The sequence below is a fragment of the Aphelocoma coerulescens genome, chromosome 28, assembly GCF_041296385.1.
Source record: "Aphelocoma coerulescens isolate FSJ_1873_10779 chromosome 28, UR_Acoe_1.0, whole genome shotgun sequence".
NCBI lineage: Eukaryota > Metazoa > Chordata > Aves > Passeriformes > Corvidae > Aphelocoma > Aphelocoma coerulescens.
The window spans coordinates 4,612,178-4,628,862 of record NC_091041.1 but is presented as its reverse complement, the minus strand read 5'-3'; the positions used below and the strand labels follow the sequence as shown (position 1 = coordinate 4,628,862).

At 50.9% G+C, this 16,685-nt stretch overlaps 1 protein-coding gene across 7 annotated transcripts in view; it reads left to right on the top strand.

The window, feature by feature from the left end:
- The first annotated feature begins 1,251 nt into the window (after positions 1–1,251).
- Positions 1,252–16,685, top strand: part of KDM4B (lysine demethylase 4B) — a 72,365-nt gene continuing 56,931 nt past the window's right edge. For 6 of the 7 annotated variants that reach the window (XM_068996869.1, XM_068996868.1, XM_068996867.1 and 3 more), the window contains exons 1-5: positions 1,252–1,345; positions 11,383–11,539; positions 12,488–12,663; positions 13,551–13,665; positions 14,923–15,116. In XM_068996869.1, the coding sequence (XP_068852970.1) occupies positions 11,399–11,539; positions 12,488–12,663; positions 13,551–13,665; positions 14,923–15,116 (626 nt within the window). In that variant the 5' untranslated portion in view covers positions 1,252–1,345; positions 11,383–11,398. Of the gene's footprint in view, positions 1,346–11,382; positions 11,540–12,487; positions 12,664–13,550; positions 13,666–14,922; positions 15,117–15,235; positions 15,424–16,685 lie in introns of those variants that run through there. The other variant, XM_068996871.1, reaches the window with a different exon arrangement.

The window sequence follows — 16,685 nt, the reverse complement described above, 5'->3', positions numbered from 1 at the left end:
AGCGCAGCGCCCGAGCTGTGCCCGGGCCCCAGCCCCGAGCCCCGCGGGCCGGCTCCCGGCGCTCCCGGGCCGCGCCTCCCGAGGCCCCGTCCCCTTCTCCCGCCCGGGCTCGTAGCTCTGCCTCGGCCGCGGCTCCGCCTCGGGGGCTGCGGGGATGGCGATCGATGGTTCCCCGGGACCCGCCGGTCATTGCCGTGCCCCGGTCACTGCCGTGCCCCCCCCGGTCATTGCCGTCCCCCCGGTCCCGCTGTCCCTCCGGTCATTGCCGTGATCCCCCGGTCATTGCCGTGCCCCGGTCACTGCCGTCCCCCCGGTCACTGCTGTCCCCCCGGCCCCGCTGTCCCCCCGGTCACTGCCGTCCCCCCAGTCTCGCTGTCCCCCCGGTCACTGCCGTGCCCCCGGTCCCGCCGTCCCTCCGGTCATTGCCGTCCCCCTGGTCACTGCCGTGCCCCCCGGCCCCGCTGTCCCCCCGGTCATTGCCGTCCCCCTGGTCACTGCCGTGCCCCCCGGCCCCGCTGTCCCCCCGGTCATTGCCGTGCCCCCGGTCCCGCTGTCCCCCCGGTCACTGCCGTCCCCCCGGTCTCGCTGTCCCCCCGGTCACTGCCGTGCCCCCGGTCCCGCTGTCCCCCCGGTCCCGCTGTCCCCCCGGTCACTGCCGTCCCCCCGGTCCCGCTGTCCCCCCGGTCACTGCCGTGCCCCCGGTCCCGCTGTCCCCCCGGTCACTGCCGTCCCCCCGGTCATTGCCGTCCCCCCGGTCCCGCTGTCCCCCCGGTCACTGCCGTGCCCCCGGTCCCGCTGTCCCTCCGGTCCCTGCCGTGCCCCGCCCGGCCGCGCGGGGGCGCGCGCGCTCCCCGCTCCCCCATTGGCGCAGCGCGGCCGCAGCGCCCCCGCCCCGCGCTGTGCGGCTCCTCACGTCCTCACCGCCCCGCCCCGCGCCCGACGGGCACCGCGTGCCGCCAATCAGCGCTCGCCCGGTTCCCGCCTCGCCCAATGGCGGCTGGGGGCGGGCCGCCGGTAGCCAACGGCCCCGTGCGATTGGCGGAAAGCGCCTGAGCGACGGGAGCGCTCCCTGCTGCCCCGCCCGTCGGTGGGCGGGCCGCCGCTCGGCGCCACCGGCCAATCGGCGCCCGCGCTCGCCTTGTTGTTCGGCGAGCGGCCCCACCATTGGCTGGACCTGCCGTCCGTCACCGCCGGCGCGGCCAATGGGCGCGAGGGCGTTGCCGCGCGCGGCCAATGGGCGCGGCGGGGAGGCGGGCGCAGGTGGTGGCCGCGGGGCGCTGCGCTCGCCTGGGCGCCCCCCCCCCCTTCGCTGCGCCCCCCGCGCCGCCGAGGGCCCCGCGCGCAGGTACGGCCGGCCCCGCGCCCCCGCCGCCCCCGCGCCCCCGCCGCCCCCGGCCCGGCCCCGAGCGGCCCCCGCGCCGCCCCCGCAGCCCCGCAGCCCCGCACCGCGGCCCCCGCGGGGCGCCCGGCCCGCTCCCGCCGCCCCTCCCGGCCCGAGCCCCTTCCCCGCCGCTCCCCGGCTCGGCCCCGGCGCTGCCGCTCCCTTCTGGCCCCGCCGGCCGCAGCCTCTGCGCGGCCTCCCCCGCAGGCCGGGCTCGGGACGGGCCCGGCACCCCCGGCGCCGCCGCGCTTTGTGTGGGTGGGACCCCCCGAGTCCCCGGGCCCGCTCGGGGTGTGCGGTGCGAGGGGCGGCCCGGGGCTCCCCCGTCCCCCCGCGCCCCGGGGCTGCCGGCGGTGATTCACCGCCATCGCGGGGATTTGGGCCATAAACGTGGATAAATGGCGATTCCGGGGGTTCGGCTCGGGGCCGTGGGTTGGGGGCGAGCAAAAGCTGCCGCTGGGTCCGTGATTCGGTGCGGACGCTCCGTGCTGGGAAAACCGGGGGCAGGAACGTGACACCGGCGTGGGGTTCAGCTCTTTTATCTCTATTTTCCTCCTCCGGAGACTGTCAAAGTCTGAGGCCAAACCGAAGCTCTTTTCTTCTGTTTTTCTTTCTTGAAATTCCTGTATTACTTGTACATGTGTGTGGTATTATTGGCATGAGCGGGACCCCCCCGGGCAGGGGGAACGGGGCTGCCCAGCCCCGAAACGCTCGAGAGCTGCAGAATTTGTGTGTCCGGTCACGCTTTGGTGACTTCCCCGGGTTCCAGCTGCTCTTGTTTGCAGAAACAGATAGGAGATGGATGGGATGTGGTGGAAGGGGAACTTTTCAGAAACCCTTCCTGAGGGTCTGCAGAGGGGCAGGGGCTGAGCTCTGCTCTGGGACAGGGACAGGACCCAGGGAACGGCTGGAGCTGTGTCAGGGGGTTGGGATGGATCTCAGGGAAAGGTTCTTCCCCAGAGGCTGCTGGGCACTGCCCAGGCTCCCCAGGGAATGGTCCCGGCCCCGAGGCTGCCAGAGCTGCAGGAGCGTTTGGACAGCGCTCGCAGGGATGCCCAGGGTGGGGTTGTTGGGGTGTCTGTGCAGGGCCAGGGGCTGGACTGGATCATTCCTGTGGGTCCCTCCCAGCTCAGGACATTCTGTGATTCATCCAAAGGTGGTTCTTGGCTTTCCTGGAGTTCTGGGTTTTGAAGCTGCTTAGGAGCCGGGGCTGTTGCAGAAAGGCTGCTTTGGACACCTTGGTATTGAAGAATTTGAAAGTCACCGATGAGGTTCAGCTTTATGTGTGCTCCTTCTGTATTTTAATAAAGCTGCTGCAGGGACTGGGCCCTGCTGGGCACTCACAGGGGCTGTGCTGCTCTTCTGGCCTGGGACATTGGTTTTTTGCTCTATAACTCGTTTGTGCTGGGCCAGTGTAAATCTGTGTTATATCAAGCTTGACCCTCCCAAAATTAAGTTTCCTTTAACCAAAAATAGTTCATTTTAAGGAGCTCTGTCCATCTGAAACCTAATAGCATTTCACCGACAACATTGCTTCTTTCCTGGGAACTTTCGGTTTTTTCTCATCTGTTTCCTTTTCTGGATTCATTGAAATTCACAGACTCGGGGAAACCTTAAGCCTAGAATTGCAAACTTACAGTTACACTTCAGCAATTACATCAAGTAACTGTTGGCGGGCCCAGTAATTGCTCTGTGACAGCAAGTTCCCAATTCTTGGGTTTCCCTGTAACAAGAGCAGGAAGTTGGGGCAGGTTGACCTACTCCTGCAGTGCCAAAAGGAATCCTAAAGGAATCCAGGGCTGTTCCTGTCTCATTGGAGACGGGAGTTCCTCCCATGCAAAGGAGATGTAGGTGGATGTAAAGTGATTCCTTGTTCCAGAGCTAATGTTCATGGATAAAACACTCACTGGAGCATCTTTTGACAGGAAAATTCTGTCTAACACTCCGTGGGGGATTGTTCTTTCTCCTTTTTATGCTGATTGGAAAGAGATAATTCCCTTAACTGGTCCAGTGGGACCAGAATATATATGGTCCTATATAAAAAAATTATGTATAAAATATATACTATATATACAAAAGGACATAAAAATATTTCTATACATATATAAAATATATAAAAGGAGTCAGATTTGTCAGTAAGTCAGAACACTTTGGTAAAGACCCAAAGTACACAGGTCTGATGTTCCAAGTTTGGCTTTAGGGTGAACATGGGCTTTTATAGGTAAAACCTTACACACATGAGGGGTTTTGATGGGAAGCCAACAGCAAAATTCACTTTCAGGGGAAATCCCACCCATTTCCTTTAGATAATCCTGGTTACTGGTCCATGGGAAGTACTCACCTGTTAACCTGAGCTGTGGGCACAGTGATGCTCTCACAGGAGTTGAGGTGAGAACTGTTTCCAGTTATTCACCAGAGAAAGATTTAACAGATAAAGTGAGAGTTCCCAGCTCTGTAGGTGTTTTAGATCACCCAAAATACAGGCAGCTCCTGAAAACTTTGAGCTATTTCCATATAAAAGGTCACAAGAAATTTGATTCAAGTTGGGAAAACCAGTTTGGCCAGCCCTGCTGGAAAGGCACTGTGGGGATTTTACATTTATGCAGAGTTGTTTTATTTCCTCCTGGGATGTCCAGCTGCACTACAGCAAACAACGTCGGCATCAGGAGGCTCTGATTCACCTTGTGAGTTTCAATCTCATTTTTGAGAGCAGGGAATTCACCTGAGAGCAGAAATAATCACTGTGAGCTGCAGGCTGAGCCACCCAGGCAGCGGGGAGGGAAAGCTCTTGGCAGTCAGGAGAAACTTGGCGTTCCTTAATTAATTCTGGGCAGTACAGGAGGACTCGGGACTGGTGATTTCCCCCCCTTCCTGACTCACTTCAGCGTTCAGGGTGTGCTGGGGAAGGGTTTGCAGTGCCTGTGCTGCTCCGCTTTCCTTCGCTGGAGCATCTGCTAATAGCAAAGATGGATGACAGCTAAATATGTCACCACAAGTGAGGGATTTGCTTAATGGATTTGGATGCCACTGGGATCCTCCGGGGCTGCACAAGGCGCTGCTGGAAATAATTATTTGTCATCTGGTAAAGAATTCAAGAGGGTTTGTCCGTTTGCAGTAGCAGCTGAAATCCTGGAGTACTGCAAAATGTTGGCAGAAATCCTCTCATTTCACACAGGTTGGGGGATATTAATGTCTTACCACTGGATGAGAAAGGTGCTTTTCCATTTTCAGTGTTCTCCACTAAACTGATCACTGCTTAATAAGATTTCCTCTTTTTAACCTTTTTTTGGGACCAAATATGTTCTGTCTTGTCACAGCTTAGGGATAGAGTCATTTACTACCGTGGCTTAATTAAGGTACTTATTTTCATTTATATTTTCATGGAGTAAATAATTCTCCTTTATAAATGAGAGAGTTCCTCAATCATATTCTTACTGGATTACACAGGAGAACACATTTCTATTCTGCCCTTCCTCGGTCTGTGTGTGCCTCACTCATGGCAGCAGTGACCCAAAGCTTCATTATTTTTATATTTCTTTGCTGTTTCATAGGGCTCACAAACAAGCCACAATTCCCAGATTCTTGAAGAATATAGGATTGCCCTTTTGTTCCCTAAATCTGTTAGAAATCCTGCATTTGAATGTGGCCCAAGAAATGCATGTTGGAAGTTGGGGGGGGGGGGGGGGTTAAGTGATTTCTGAGGTTTTCTGCTATTTCTTCACGATTTTGGATACACCCCCAGGGCAATTGGGAGGCCTTTGGTGAGTTTTTTGGTGCAGATAAGAAGTTTTTATGAAGTTTCCCATATTTGATCTCCGTTCTGTTGGCAGAACGAGCAGCACATCTTTGCCTGGGAGGGGTGTGTCAGGTTTGGAGCTGCACCTTCCGGAGAGACCTGGCTAAAACGGAGCTCGGAGAGATCCAAATTGTCTCATTTCACCGTGAAGGTTTGGGTTTGATTTAGGTTTTAAACTGTCACTCCTTGAGTTGCAGTTTGGGCTGAGAGGTGTGAAATGGGTGTGAGCTGGCAGAAGCCGGGGGGTTCCCCGCTCTGTGCAGAGCAGGGGCTGAGGTTCCCCCGGGAGCTGCGGGAGCCGGGCCGGGCTCCCCGAGCTGCTCGGCGGCGATTCCCTGGTGCTGGATGTGCCGGGAGCCGGAATGTGGGTCAGTGTGTCACACCCAGCCCGGGCACCACCTCGGGCACAAAAGCAGCCAAGGGCTTCGTTTTATATTGGCAGGATAGTCAAAAACGCCTCAGACAACCCAATTTGTTGAAATGTTTTGTTATAAAAATCTAGAGGAGCTTAGAGAAGTTGGGCAAGTTACTGAGAACTCCAGGCTTGTCGTTCTGGCAGGGTTGTGGAAGGAAAACTGGGAATTAGTACTCATTAAGGTATTAATCTGATGCAGGAATTACCTTTTGGGCAAAGCACTGCAGTAGTCGAGGTTCCTGATTGCTTTGCAAGCTTTCTGATGTTCTTTCCCCTAAGAATAAGAGACTATGGGCTGCTTTATTTTAACATTTGCAGTGCTGCTGCCTTGGATTGACGTGCCATGGGTTAAAACTTGGAATTCTTGTTCAGATTCAACAGGCTCAGTCCGAATGAGGTGCCTTTTAAAATGCTTATTTCTGAAGTTGTTTCTGAAATACTCCTAAAGCCTTGCAGTAAATCCAGTGAAGATAATAAAATGCAGCAGAGATAACTCGTGCCGTGCAGCAAACTGAGGTTCCTGCAGTCCTGGGTAAAACTGGGCCCCAGCAGTGTTTTGTGAGCTGATTTGTGTGGTTTTAGGGTGAGTTTATCTTGCCTGTTCAGTAAAACTTTTGAGTTTTTGAGGTTCTGATCTGGATTTAGTCAGAAATAACCATTACATGCTAACTACCTTGCCTCAGGCAATAATAAACTGTTTTAAAGTCATCCAGATTTATTGCTCTTAAATGTAACCACCTTTTTTTTTTTTTTGCTTTTAAATACTGTTTGTGACTAAATAATTTTGCTGTTAGAGAAATGTGTGAGTAACTGTGCACTTCTGCAGCAAAGAGGGTGTTTTGAGGGAAAATTTTATTTTCCTTTAATGAGCTACATATGCTGCTTGATTTCAAGTACAGGAGGATCTGGAATTGCGGAGGAGCCTTGTGGAGTGTAAAATTTAATAGAAAATAACTCTCAATTTATCAAATCCCAAGCACTGTAGATCTTCATCCCTGTGCAGGATGGGAATGTTGTCTCTGTTCCTCTTTCCCAAGTATTTCCTCTGTTATGTTTACTTAGCCTTTATGGAGGATATGCAGATCTCAAAGCAATTTGAATGTTAAAAATGATATGAATTGAGTATATAAATATTTTGGGGGAAAAGGTGTTAAGTTTAAATCCTTGCTGTAATTGTACAGTTGTTTAAAACTGGGCTGAACAACACCAAACTTCAAGCTTGAAAGTTTACACTTTGTTTGTCTAAATGCTGGAATCTGATTCTTGGGAATAGAGGGGAAGGAAGGAAAGTTGTCTCAGATATCCTTACACCACATAACCATGATAGTTTTAATATATATATAAATATTATAGCTTTTAGTAGTCTATCTTATACACAGACCTGATGTCTTGCAGAAGTTTGTCTTTGATTCTGCTAAGAAGCTTTGGACAGAGCCTGGTCCGTGAGAATTGATGGAAATCAGAGTAATTTGTTGGCTTAGTGAGAAAGGAAGTAGATGGAAATAGAAGAATCTGCCCTCTGTGTTCCAGCCTAATTCATCAGAAAATGCCATTTCAGATAAACACATGAGGTTTCCATTAATATTTGTGTGCAGGACTTAGCAGTTAAATAATGAGTTAAGAGAAAGTTTAAAGGAGTTTTTCATGAGCAGCGTTCTCATTATTGTTGGGGAAATGCCTCAAATCCTAAGTGAGGCAGGAGAAGTTAATCCAGGCACACTTAAAATCTGCATTTTGTCGGTTTGATTTTGTGCCTCGGATGTCTGACACTTGGAGGCTGTGCCTGGGCTGGTGGCTCTGCCCCATCTCCCTGCAAGTCCTGCCCCTCAAGCCCAGCCCTGCAGCCGGAGCCGTCCCGGATCTCGTGGTTCCGTGGCACCACAGTCGATCCCTGGGCACAGCAGAGGAACAAACGGCCACGGGTGGGAGCTCAGTCCCCATCCAAGTCTGTGCTGCTGGGAGATTTCCTCCTGCTTCCCGCTGTGGCCGGAGCTTTGTTTATCCCGTGGAATTTCGGGGTCGGGGTTCTGCTCCCCTCAGCAGGGTGTGGTACCCGTGCCAGCCTGTGCCCACTCCCGTGCAGCCTCACCGGGGTGCCCAGAGCTGGCAGCAGCTTGCAGGGATGGGAGAGCATTTCTGTGGGTCTTTGTGGCCCTTTCCAGCACAGCCCAAGGGAAATCCTGTGGGGTGTTGTTGATTCAGGAGTGGGTTTGTTCCACGTCATGCACAGGGTAGCAGGTTCTTCTTCATCACCAGGGTACAACTTTACCCTGAGACCTGGTGCCTCCTTCAGAGGGCTCTGCAGGAACTTGTGTTCTGGTCTGTGGAGAAATTGAGAATTAACTTTGTTTAGCAAGATCAGAGATGGTTTTCTGATGTTGCTGTGTGAACAAAGCACACGCTGTGCCCTCAGTGCTGCCCTGTGTCGCTGCTCCAGCCCGGATCGATGCCGGAGCATTCGCGGCCAACCAGCAGCACCAGTTTGCTGCTGGCTGCCCTGGGAGTGGGGCAGGACTGGGCCCCAGTGCTGCTGCCTAAAGCCACGTTAGTTTCCACTGACAGGCACTATTTTAGTCAAAGTCACCCCTGGCTGACAAGTGCAGGAGAATGAGCTGGCATTATCCTCTCTGCCGACATCAATAGTGGGGCAGCAGCAGGGAACTGCTTGGAAGTCCCAAGCCTTTTCCTGGAAGAAGGATTCCCAGTCCTGTAAGTCCTTTAGCAAGCTCGAGTCATTGATCTCAGCTGGGTGTCTTGGACTTTTTCTCTGCTGTACAAAGGTTTCAGTCAACAGGTGCAGGATTTCAGTCGCAAAAGTGTCTTGGTTCACATCAGTTTTGGAAGGGAAAAGTCTCATGTAAAAGTCATTGAAATTAAAACTCAGTTCTTTGTGTGCACCGAGATCATGCCTCTGGAGACAAGTTTTAGTGCTTCCTCACAATGGTTGAAAATTAGAAGGTTTTCATAATATTTCAGGTTGTTACTCTCTTACAAAGAAACAGAATGTATCCAGCTGAGAAAAATACCTTCACTCTTCTTTTCAGGAGCTAATGGGGGCTCTGACTGCAGAATCCTCCTTTTCAGTATTGAGAGAAGGGTTTGTTCCCGTCTCGCCCTCACCCGCAGCACTGCTGGGGCTGAAAGGGGCTCTCAGTGTTCTCAGAATAGTCGGATTCTGCTGTGGAATCTCTCAGTGGTGCTGAGAGCTCGTTAGGGCGCTGTTTAATTGAGGCCATCTCCTGAAAACCCCACGTGAAGCTGCAGTCGCAGCCCTGGGCTTGTCCCGCTGCCTTGGCCTCGTGTCCCGTGTGATCCCGGGAGCTGGGGTGGAGGTGACACTGAATCCTGGCACTGCTTTTCCAAAACACATCAGTGCTACCACGTGGGAAGCACTTGGGAAAGAAATTCTTTTCTCCCCAAGCTTTCCCTGTGGCCTGGGTGTTTCCAGCTCCCGGGGCCGGTGGGGGAAGCTCCTGTGTCTCACTGAGGTCGTGGAACTGACTCTCCCTTCCATGAGCTTCATGGCCATTTTATTGTAATAGCTTAATTAGTTTGATGAGCTAAATGTACATTATCTAGGGTAGGTGTTGAAATGTTCTTTAGATGGGATTGAACATGGAAAAATCTTGTGCTTTGCTGTCTCTGCACTGCAGAATTCCAGAGTGCCAGGTGATGCCGCTTGTATTGAGGCAGTAGACCTTTTAATTAATTAATTAAGCTTTGCAGGAAGCAGTTTTGCCCTTTAATTAATTGATTAAGCTTTGCATGAAGTAGTTTTTGATCTCCCTTTCTTACTGGAGCACGTATTTTGACTCTTTGCTTCGAGTTTATTGACTAAAAACTGGAATTCTGTGAGATAATCTTGAGGAAAAGATGGGATAAAGCCTGGCTTTGACTGTTTGTTTTTCCCCCTGGTTGTGGGCAAAGCTGCAAATCCTGGGAAGGCCTCTCTGGAGCAGATGGTGCTGGCACGGCTCCTCCTCAGGACGGAATTCAGGCGCCTTTCCTGAGCCAGCTCCTCCCGAGGAGCCTGGTGGGGCTTCCCGCTCCCCTCGGCTCCTGTGGCATTTCCAGACCCTGCTTAAAAATAGCTCGAGTATTCCCGGGAAGATTGTATCGGAGCAGGGGTTTGGGGATGGCTTCTCTCCGTGTCCCACTTCTCCAGCAGCCACCTTTTCTCCCTGCTCAGCTCCATTTTCCTGGGGATCCGCATTTGTCTTTGGTGGTTTGCAAGAAACCTCTGGCAGATGGGTCCCCAGCTCCCGTGGTTCATCCCAGGGGTTGGAGATGCTGTTTTCTTTTTGTATTCCTGCAAAACAGTTGTGTAGGAAATTGCTCCCGTGGGCATGGATCAATCTGCTGCTTCTCCTGAAGTGCTGACCCTGAAAGAGCAATTTTTGTTCTCAAAAGGCAGTTTTTGTTCCTTGTTTGGCAAGGTTGGGAATCTCCTTGGGCAGGGCCACCCTGAAGATGGAGGGGTTGGTTAAAGGGCCCTTTTGTTTCCAAACAGCAACAATTTCTGTTGGGAATTGGAAATACCTGTTGGGGTGAAGGGAGTGAAATGGTATTTTTCTCCCTCAATTGGTTTTGCTTTGGGATTTCCTGCAATACTGGGATTCCTAATTTGTTTTATTCTGGACGGGGCTCTGCATCTCTGGCTCCTGTCTTGAGAAGGGCTTTTCTGACTGCGATTTTATGCATAAAATTCCTTTAAAGACTCCTTGGGGAAGGGCTTAAGACTTGCAGATCCTTGTTTTGAAACAAATTTACATAGAAGTTACTCTGTAAAATTCTGATGTTTTCTGGTTTCTAAGATTTCACTCAAAACTGTTCATGTGCCTTTGAAATGAAAAGTTTCACCCAGTTAAAACTAAACGTTGGTGCCCTGGGTGTGGAATCTGTCCACATTAGTGCGCGATGCTGGCTTTAATTCCAGAAGCTGGGAGCACTTGCTGTCTCTGGAGCGAGTTCTGTGCCACACTCACCCATCCAAACACAGATCTGGGAGCGCTCCCTGTTTTTATTTTGTGTTTTCCTAGCACTGCGAGTACTTCTCGGAGCATCTGGAATACCGCTTGGCTAGTTTGAAATCGGTTTAAGTGCGCAATTGCTTTGCTTGGCTTTAAAAGCCAGGCGTTTCCCAGCGCCGCTGCGGTTCCTCCTCCCGCAGCCCAGCACTGCCATCTCGTGAGCGCTCGGGATGCGGGAGCCGCTGCCGCCGCTCCGACGCGGAGAACGCCCTCGTGGCGATATTTGCAACTGAAACGCCACCAAAACATTTTATTTCCCTTACAGATTTCCAGCATAACCTTAAAGAAGGCCATTTTAAAAAAAAATGGTGATTTCATCCTGAGTTGTTTGAGAGTTTGTTTTGGGTGTTTTGGAGTTGCGCATCTTATTTGCAGGGTGGCAAGTTCTGCACGCTGACAGTGCTGAAGGTGGTGAGAAGTTGTTATTTTTGTGACACCATCCTGATGAGGCACCACTTTCTGTGCTGAACTGGGGGAAGATGTTAAGCCCATGGTCTATATTTGGCCCCTCTCTGAGCTCTCAGGTGATTCTGGTATCAGGAGTTCCTGACTAAATGGATTTTTGGTCAGAAGCTCCTCATCTCCATGTTAGAGGGTGGTTCTTACAAATCCCTCCTTGCTGGAGTAGAGGGAGAAAATGAAAAATCTCTCCAGGCTTTCTGTGGAACTCATTAAAGTTGGGAGTTAAAAAAGCAAAGGTTTTAACCAGTGTCTTTTTCTGCCCCTTTTCCTCCTGTGTCCCTCTGTTTCCCCTCTCCAGCCGCCGGACTGGAACTATGGGGTCGGAAAACCCGAGCCCGCAGAACCCTGGCTGCAAGATCATGACCTTCCGGCCCACGCTGGAGGAGTTCCGTGACTTCGGCAAGTTCATCGCCTACATGGAGTCGCAGGGAGCCCACCGGGCAGGGCTGGCCAAGGTGAGGAGTCTGCTCAGGGAGGGGGAGCTGCCTTCCCCAGGGCCGCAGATCCTGCCACGCGGGAGCCGTTTGGATTCGTGGAGTTGAGCACAAAGGAGGATGGTACCTGGAATCTCTGTTTTGGTTGTGGAGAGAGGAAAAGAGAGGAGTTACAGGGCTTTTGTAGAGCCATGGAATGTTCTGAGTTGGGAGGGACCCACAGGATCATCCAGTCCAGCTCCTGGCCCTGCCCAGACACCCCAACAATCCCACCCTGTCCCGGAATGGTGTCCAAAGGCTCCTGGAGCTCTGGCAGACTTGGGGCCATGCCCATTCCCTGGGGAGCCTGGGCAGTGCCCAGCACCCTCTGGTTATGAGAACTTTTCGTGTGAAGCATCTAAATTCCAGTACCTGACATAGAACTGCTTGGACAAATCCAGGACTAAGTGATTAGAAGGGGTATTTCTGTGGCCATGTCACCACAGGCTGATGAGATCATTTGTTCTGACAGGGAGTTGTTAGGAGTGATATTTAGCTGGACTTAATAAAGCACAGCGGAGAAATAAAGCTGTTAGGCATGAAATAATTCTTATTTCTTCTAAAACATAGGTCAATTACTGGGTTTATTGCTGCTCTAAAGAGAGCTGGCTATTGATGAAGAGCTCTCTGTGGAATGTTTCCTTGTCCACTCAAGTGTACAAGCAATTACCTTCCAGGACTCTGCTAGGGAGATTATTTTAATAAAGCTTGTTGCTGACTTCCAGGTGTTGTAAAGAAATTGCTTTACTTGTCGGATTAATCTGAGCATTCCGGGTCAGTTTTGTGTCTCTCTTGCAGCTGCAGTTCAGAGCCCTGGGAGGGAGGTTGAGCCCATCCTGCCCTGGAGGAGCCCTGCCCACCAAAATCCACAGCTCGGCCCGCAGTTTCTGTAACAAGTGCCATGTTTGTTGTTCTCCCCCGCACTCCCAGGTGATTCCCCCCAAGGAGTGGAAGCCCCGGCGGACGTACGATGACATCGATGACATGGTGATCCCAGCCCCCATCCAGCAGGTGGTCACGGGGCAGTCGGGGCTCTTCACCCAGTACAACATCCAGAAGAAGCCCATGACCGTGGGCGAGTACCGGCGCCTGGCCAACAGCGAGAAGTGCGTGGGTGGAAGGGCTGTGCTTCAAACTGGGCATGGGGCAGTTCACGGGAAGCTTTTCTTTGCAGAAACGAGCTGACAAGGAAATGCAGCCGTGTTAAATGGGAAGCATTTTTGGGGGAAACTGCTTTTTCTTGAGTCTCAAGCAAGTTTGTAACTTGGTGGGTTTTGGTGTACCTCGGATCTTTTTCTGGGAGTTGGTGTAGAAAGGTTGTTCAAGTATTTGGCTGAGAATCTTCCTGAAAAGAATGGCTTGGGACCAAAAAAAGGATCTCTTGGCTGTTCTGGAAAAGGTGTTCCATGGCTGGGGTAGAAATACAAATGCCTTGGAGTGCTTGGGCTGATCCTGGGGACTCTGCAGAGCACTTCAGCCAGCTGGGATGTGCCAACTGCAGTTGCATCCTGTTTCCAGAGTCGGGAGTTTCCCAGAGTTCCGGAGTACCCTGGGTTTTAATCGGTACTGAGATTATGCAGTCGTGGCTTTAAGCTGAAGAAGGGTGGATTTAAATGGTGTATTTAAAAGGTGTCCCTGCCTGTGGCAGGGGGTGGGACTGGGTGAACTTTGAGGTCCCTTCCAACCCAAACCACTCCATAATCAGCTTTGGAGTTTTTCTGGCACCTGAGAGCTCCAGCTGCCCTCAGCTCCCTGTGGGATAAGATCACCTCACGTTTCCGTGGGATGGAGATGTGGTGCTGCACATCCTGTCTGTCAGCCTGCCCCGAGAGGGTTTGTGGAGAGGTGGAAAAGGCAGCAAATTCTATGAATTAAAGATGAAATTCACCCTCAGCACCTACTGGGGGGGGCCTGCTCTGACACCCCAGCTGCTGTCAGTGGTGGTGTGTGCTGGGGGTTCTCAGGACTCCTCACATCCCTGTGTTCCTGGCAGGTACTGCACCCCTCGCCACCAGGATTTTGAAGACCTGGAGCGCAAGTACTGGAAGAATCTCACATTTGTGTCTCCCATTTATGGGGCTGATATCAGTGGCTCCCTGTATGATGCAGTAAGTGCAATGCTTCTCCTTTGTTTATTTTAGACATGGACTCTTTGTTGCACTGTTCTCATTAAGGAGCAGTAATTCAGAGTTTCACTGATGTAGCCACCCTAGAAATACCCCAATACCTTTGTTTTTTTCTCCTCATTACAAAACTGGGACTAAACTTCCCCTGAGATTCAGGATGTCAATGGAAACTGTGAAAAGCTGACTTTTAGTAGAAAAATAAGGAGAAGTGTGATTTAAACAAATTCTTATTAAGTCTGTGGCAAAAAATTGTCTATATCTTGGGCTTTGTTTCTTTTATAAGGGATTAAAATAGAGATTTCTGCTGAAGCTCCTTAGAAAGCCAGAAAAAAGCAGCATTTCAAGGAAGTGGTGCTTTATCAGAATTATTTTTTGATTCTTAACATAAATAAATTATTTGCATTTGGATTTTAAATTATTTGCATTTGGATTTTTTCTTTGTAGGCAGCTCCATTAGGATACAATGCACACTGTGTACACTGTACACTGAATTATTTTACAATTCAAGTTGTTTAAGCTTTTCCTTGGTGAAATTTCATCCTCTGCTTCAAGTAATTCTGTAAATGATAAAGGTTTCTCTCTTCTTACTCTTTTTAGGCAGATAATTTAAATCTCTTCCTCTGTAGTTTTCTTTTGAGTGGAAAGTGGCCTTCTTTGGCGTGATGTCTGATTGTGTGTGAATGTACAAGTGTCTTTATTATCTGTGTGGTTTAATATGGGATTAATTAGAATAAGCAGAGCTATCTGAGGTCCTCGGAGCCATGGACATCACAGGGATCCAGAGGATTTGGTGCTTGGATGGGAGCATCACATCCTTTCTGTGCTGTGATCAGTGGTGGGACACAACCAGGCACAAGCACAACTGTTCTCCAGATGGTTTCCCTGTTTTTACCTGAGCTGAGGTAGAAGATTCTGCCCCTTTGGCCACATTGAGGTGGTTCTGATCAGGGGAAGAGCATCTGAGAGAAGGGTGTTTTACCCCAAGTTTATGCTGTGTTCATTACCAGAACAGTTAATTAATGGTGGGGTATTGCACAGTGCAAGAGCCTCATCAGAGTGCTGGAGCTCCCTCGTGCTTGTGGTCAGAGAGGAGAATTAAATAAACCTTTCTGGAAGCAGAAAGGTGTTAAATTAATGCAGGTTACACCATTATCTCCACACTCCAAGGCACTGAGAGGGAGCTGTGGGCTGTGGTTGTTCTGCCATTTCCCAGCACAAACCATTTCTGTTGGGTTCCAGGACGTGGATGAATGGAACATTGGAAATCTGAACACCCTCCTGGACATGGTGGAGCACGAGTGTGGCATCATCATAGAGGGTGTGAACACTCCCTACCTCTACTTCGGGATGTGGAAGACAACTTTTGCTTGGCATACAGAGGACATGGATCTTTACAGCATCAACTACTTGCATTTTGGGGAGCCCAAATCCTGGTAAGTGAGGGCTCTTGCACACCACTAAAACACCCTTTCCACAGCTACCAAATTCCATCAGGTTTACCTAATCTCTCAATTCCCATTTTTTCTCTCCTCTCCTATTCTACATTTAAAAGCAATTTCACTTTCTTTCATGCTGGCTTGCTCAGAGGCCTAATTCCTGACTTTCTGTAGGATTAGGGAGACTTGTTGACATCACGATTAAAACCAGATTTCAACACTTGGGGATTTTTGCAATCTAATGCACAGGAGAGCAAATGGGGATGGGAATGTGTGGATGCTTCAGAGGCACTGTAATAGTGAAACACTGTTGTTCTTGCACTGTGCTCTAGGCAGGAAACATCTGTTACTTTCAGATTTCCATTATTTAAATACATAAATATGTTCACAGCTCCAGGGACAAGTTAAGTTAAAAGGTTACTTTTCCATGGTCATTTTTTGGCCTGATGGTAAAGCATTTTTCAACACTGTTGATGCATAGACTGGTTGGAAATAACTTTTCACAAAAGCAGTTGATAGTTAAGGATCAAATGAAGAACGCAGGAAGTCTGGAATAAGTTACCAAGAGCCAATATTCTTCTTTTTTAAGCAATTTAAAAGTATAAGTGCAGAGACTCAGCAACCCAGGGGAGCTTTGCTGAAGATCTTGATGTGACTAATAAATATTGACATTTGCGTGCAAATTAGAGCTGAAATGTCACTGGGAGGCTCTGCTGTCACCGTGCCCGGGCTGTGGCAGAAGAGATCCTCCCACCTCTCAGGGCTATGGGTCCCTGGTGACTCTGAGTGGCTCCGGGTGTTGGTGCCTGTGGCACGTAAAAGCCCCCAGGAGCCAGGAGACTCTGAATGAATGGCTCCAGTGCTCTTTTCCAGGCCTGGAAAGGGGTGGAAGGAGGGGCTGAATCTGTGAAACATGAATGGGAATTAAAAAAATCCTTCCAACATGTCATGAAATCTGTTTCCCAGCATTCCTGATCCTCTGCTGCCGTCCAAGGCAGATGCACGAGGATTTTGCAGAATCTCTTGTGATGCCTCTGTTAAACAAGGTTGAACTCCAGAAGTGTATTTCTGGGTTATGACTGGGATGTGACTGCTCTCAGGGAAAGGTTCTTCCCCAGAGGCTGCTGGGCACTGCCCAGGCTCCCCAGGGAATGGTCCCGGCCCCGAGGCTGCCAGAGCTGCAGGAGTGTTTGGACAGCGCTGCCAGGGATGCCCAGGGTGGGATTGTTGGGGTGTCTGTGCAAGGCCAGGGCTTGGAATGGATCATTCCTGTGGGTCCCTCCCAGCTCAGGATATTCCATGATTCTCTCAGTTTGGATCCTGTCAGTTTTTCCTCCAGGATCCCTTCATTCCAGCCCATTTTCCTGGTTCCATCTCCAGCAGATGGTGCCACAGCCCACAGGAAGCTCCTCATCCCCTTTGCTCACGGAACACAGGGACACCAGCACAGTCCCAGCAGGAGTGGCAGCTCCAGGAGGGGTGAGAGCAGCTGATCTGAGGTTTGGGTTGGGTTTTTCCATCCTTTCTCCAGCCTGTGTTTGTGAGAGTCACTCTTTCTCTAATGCT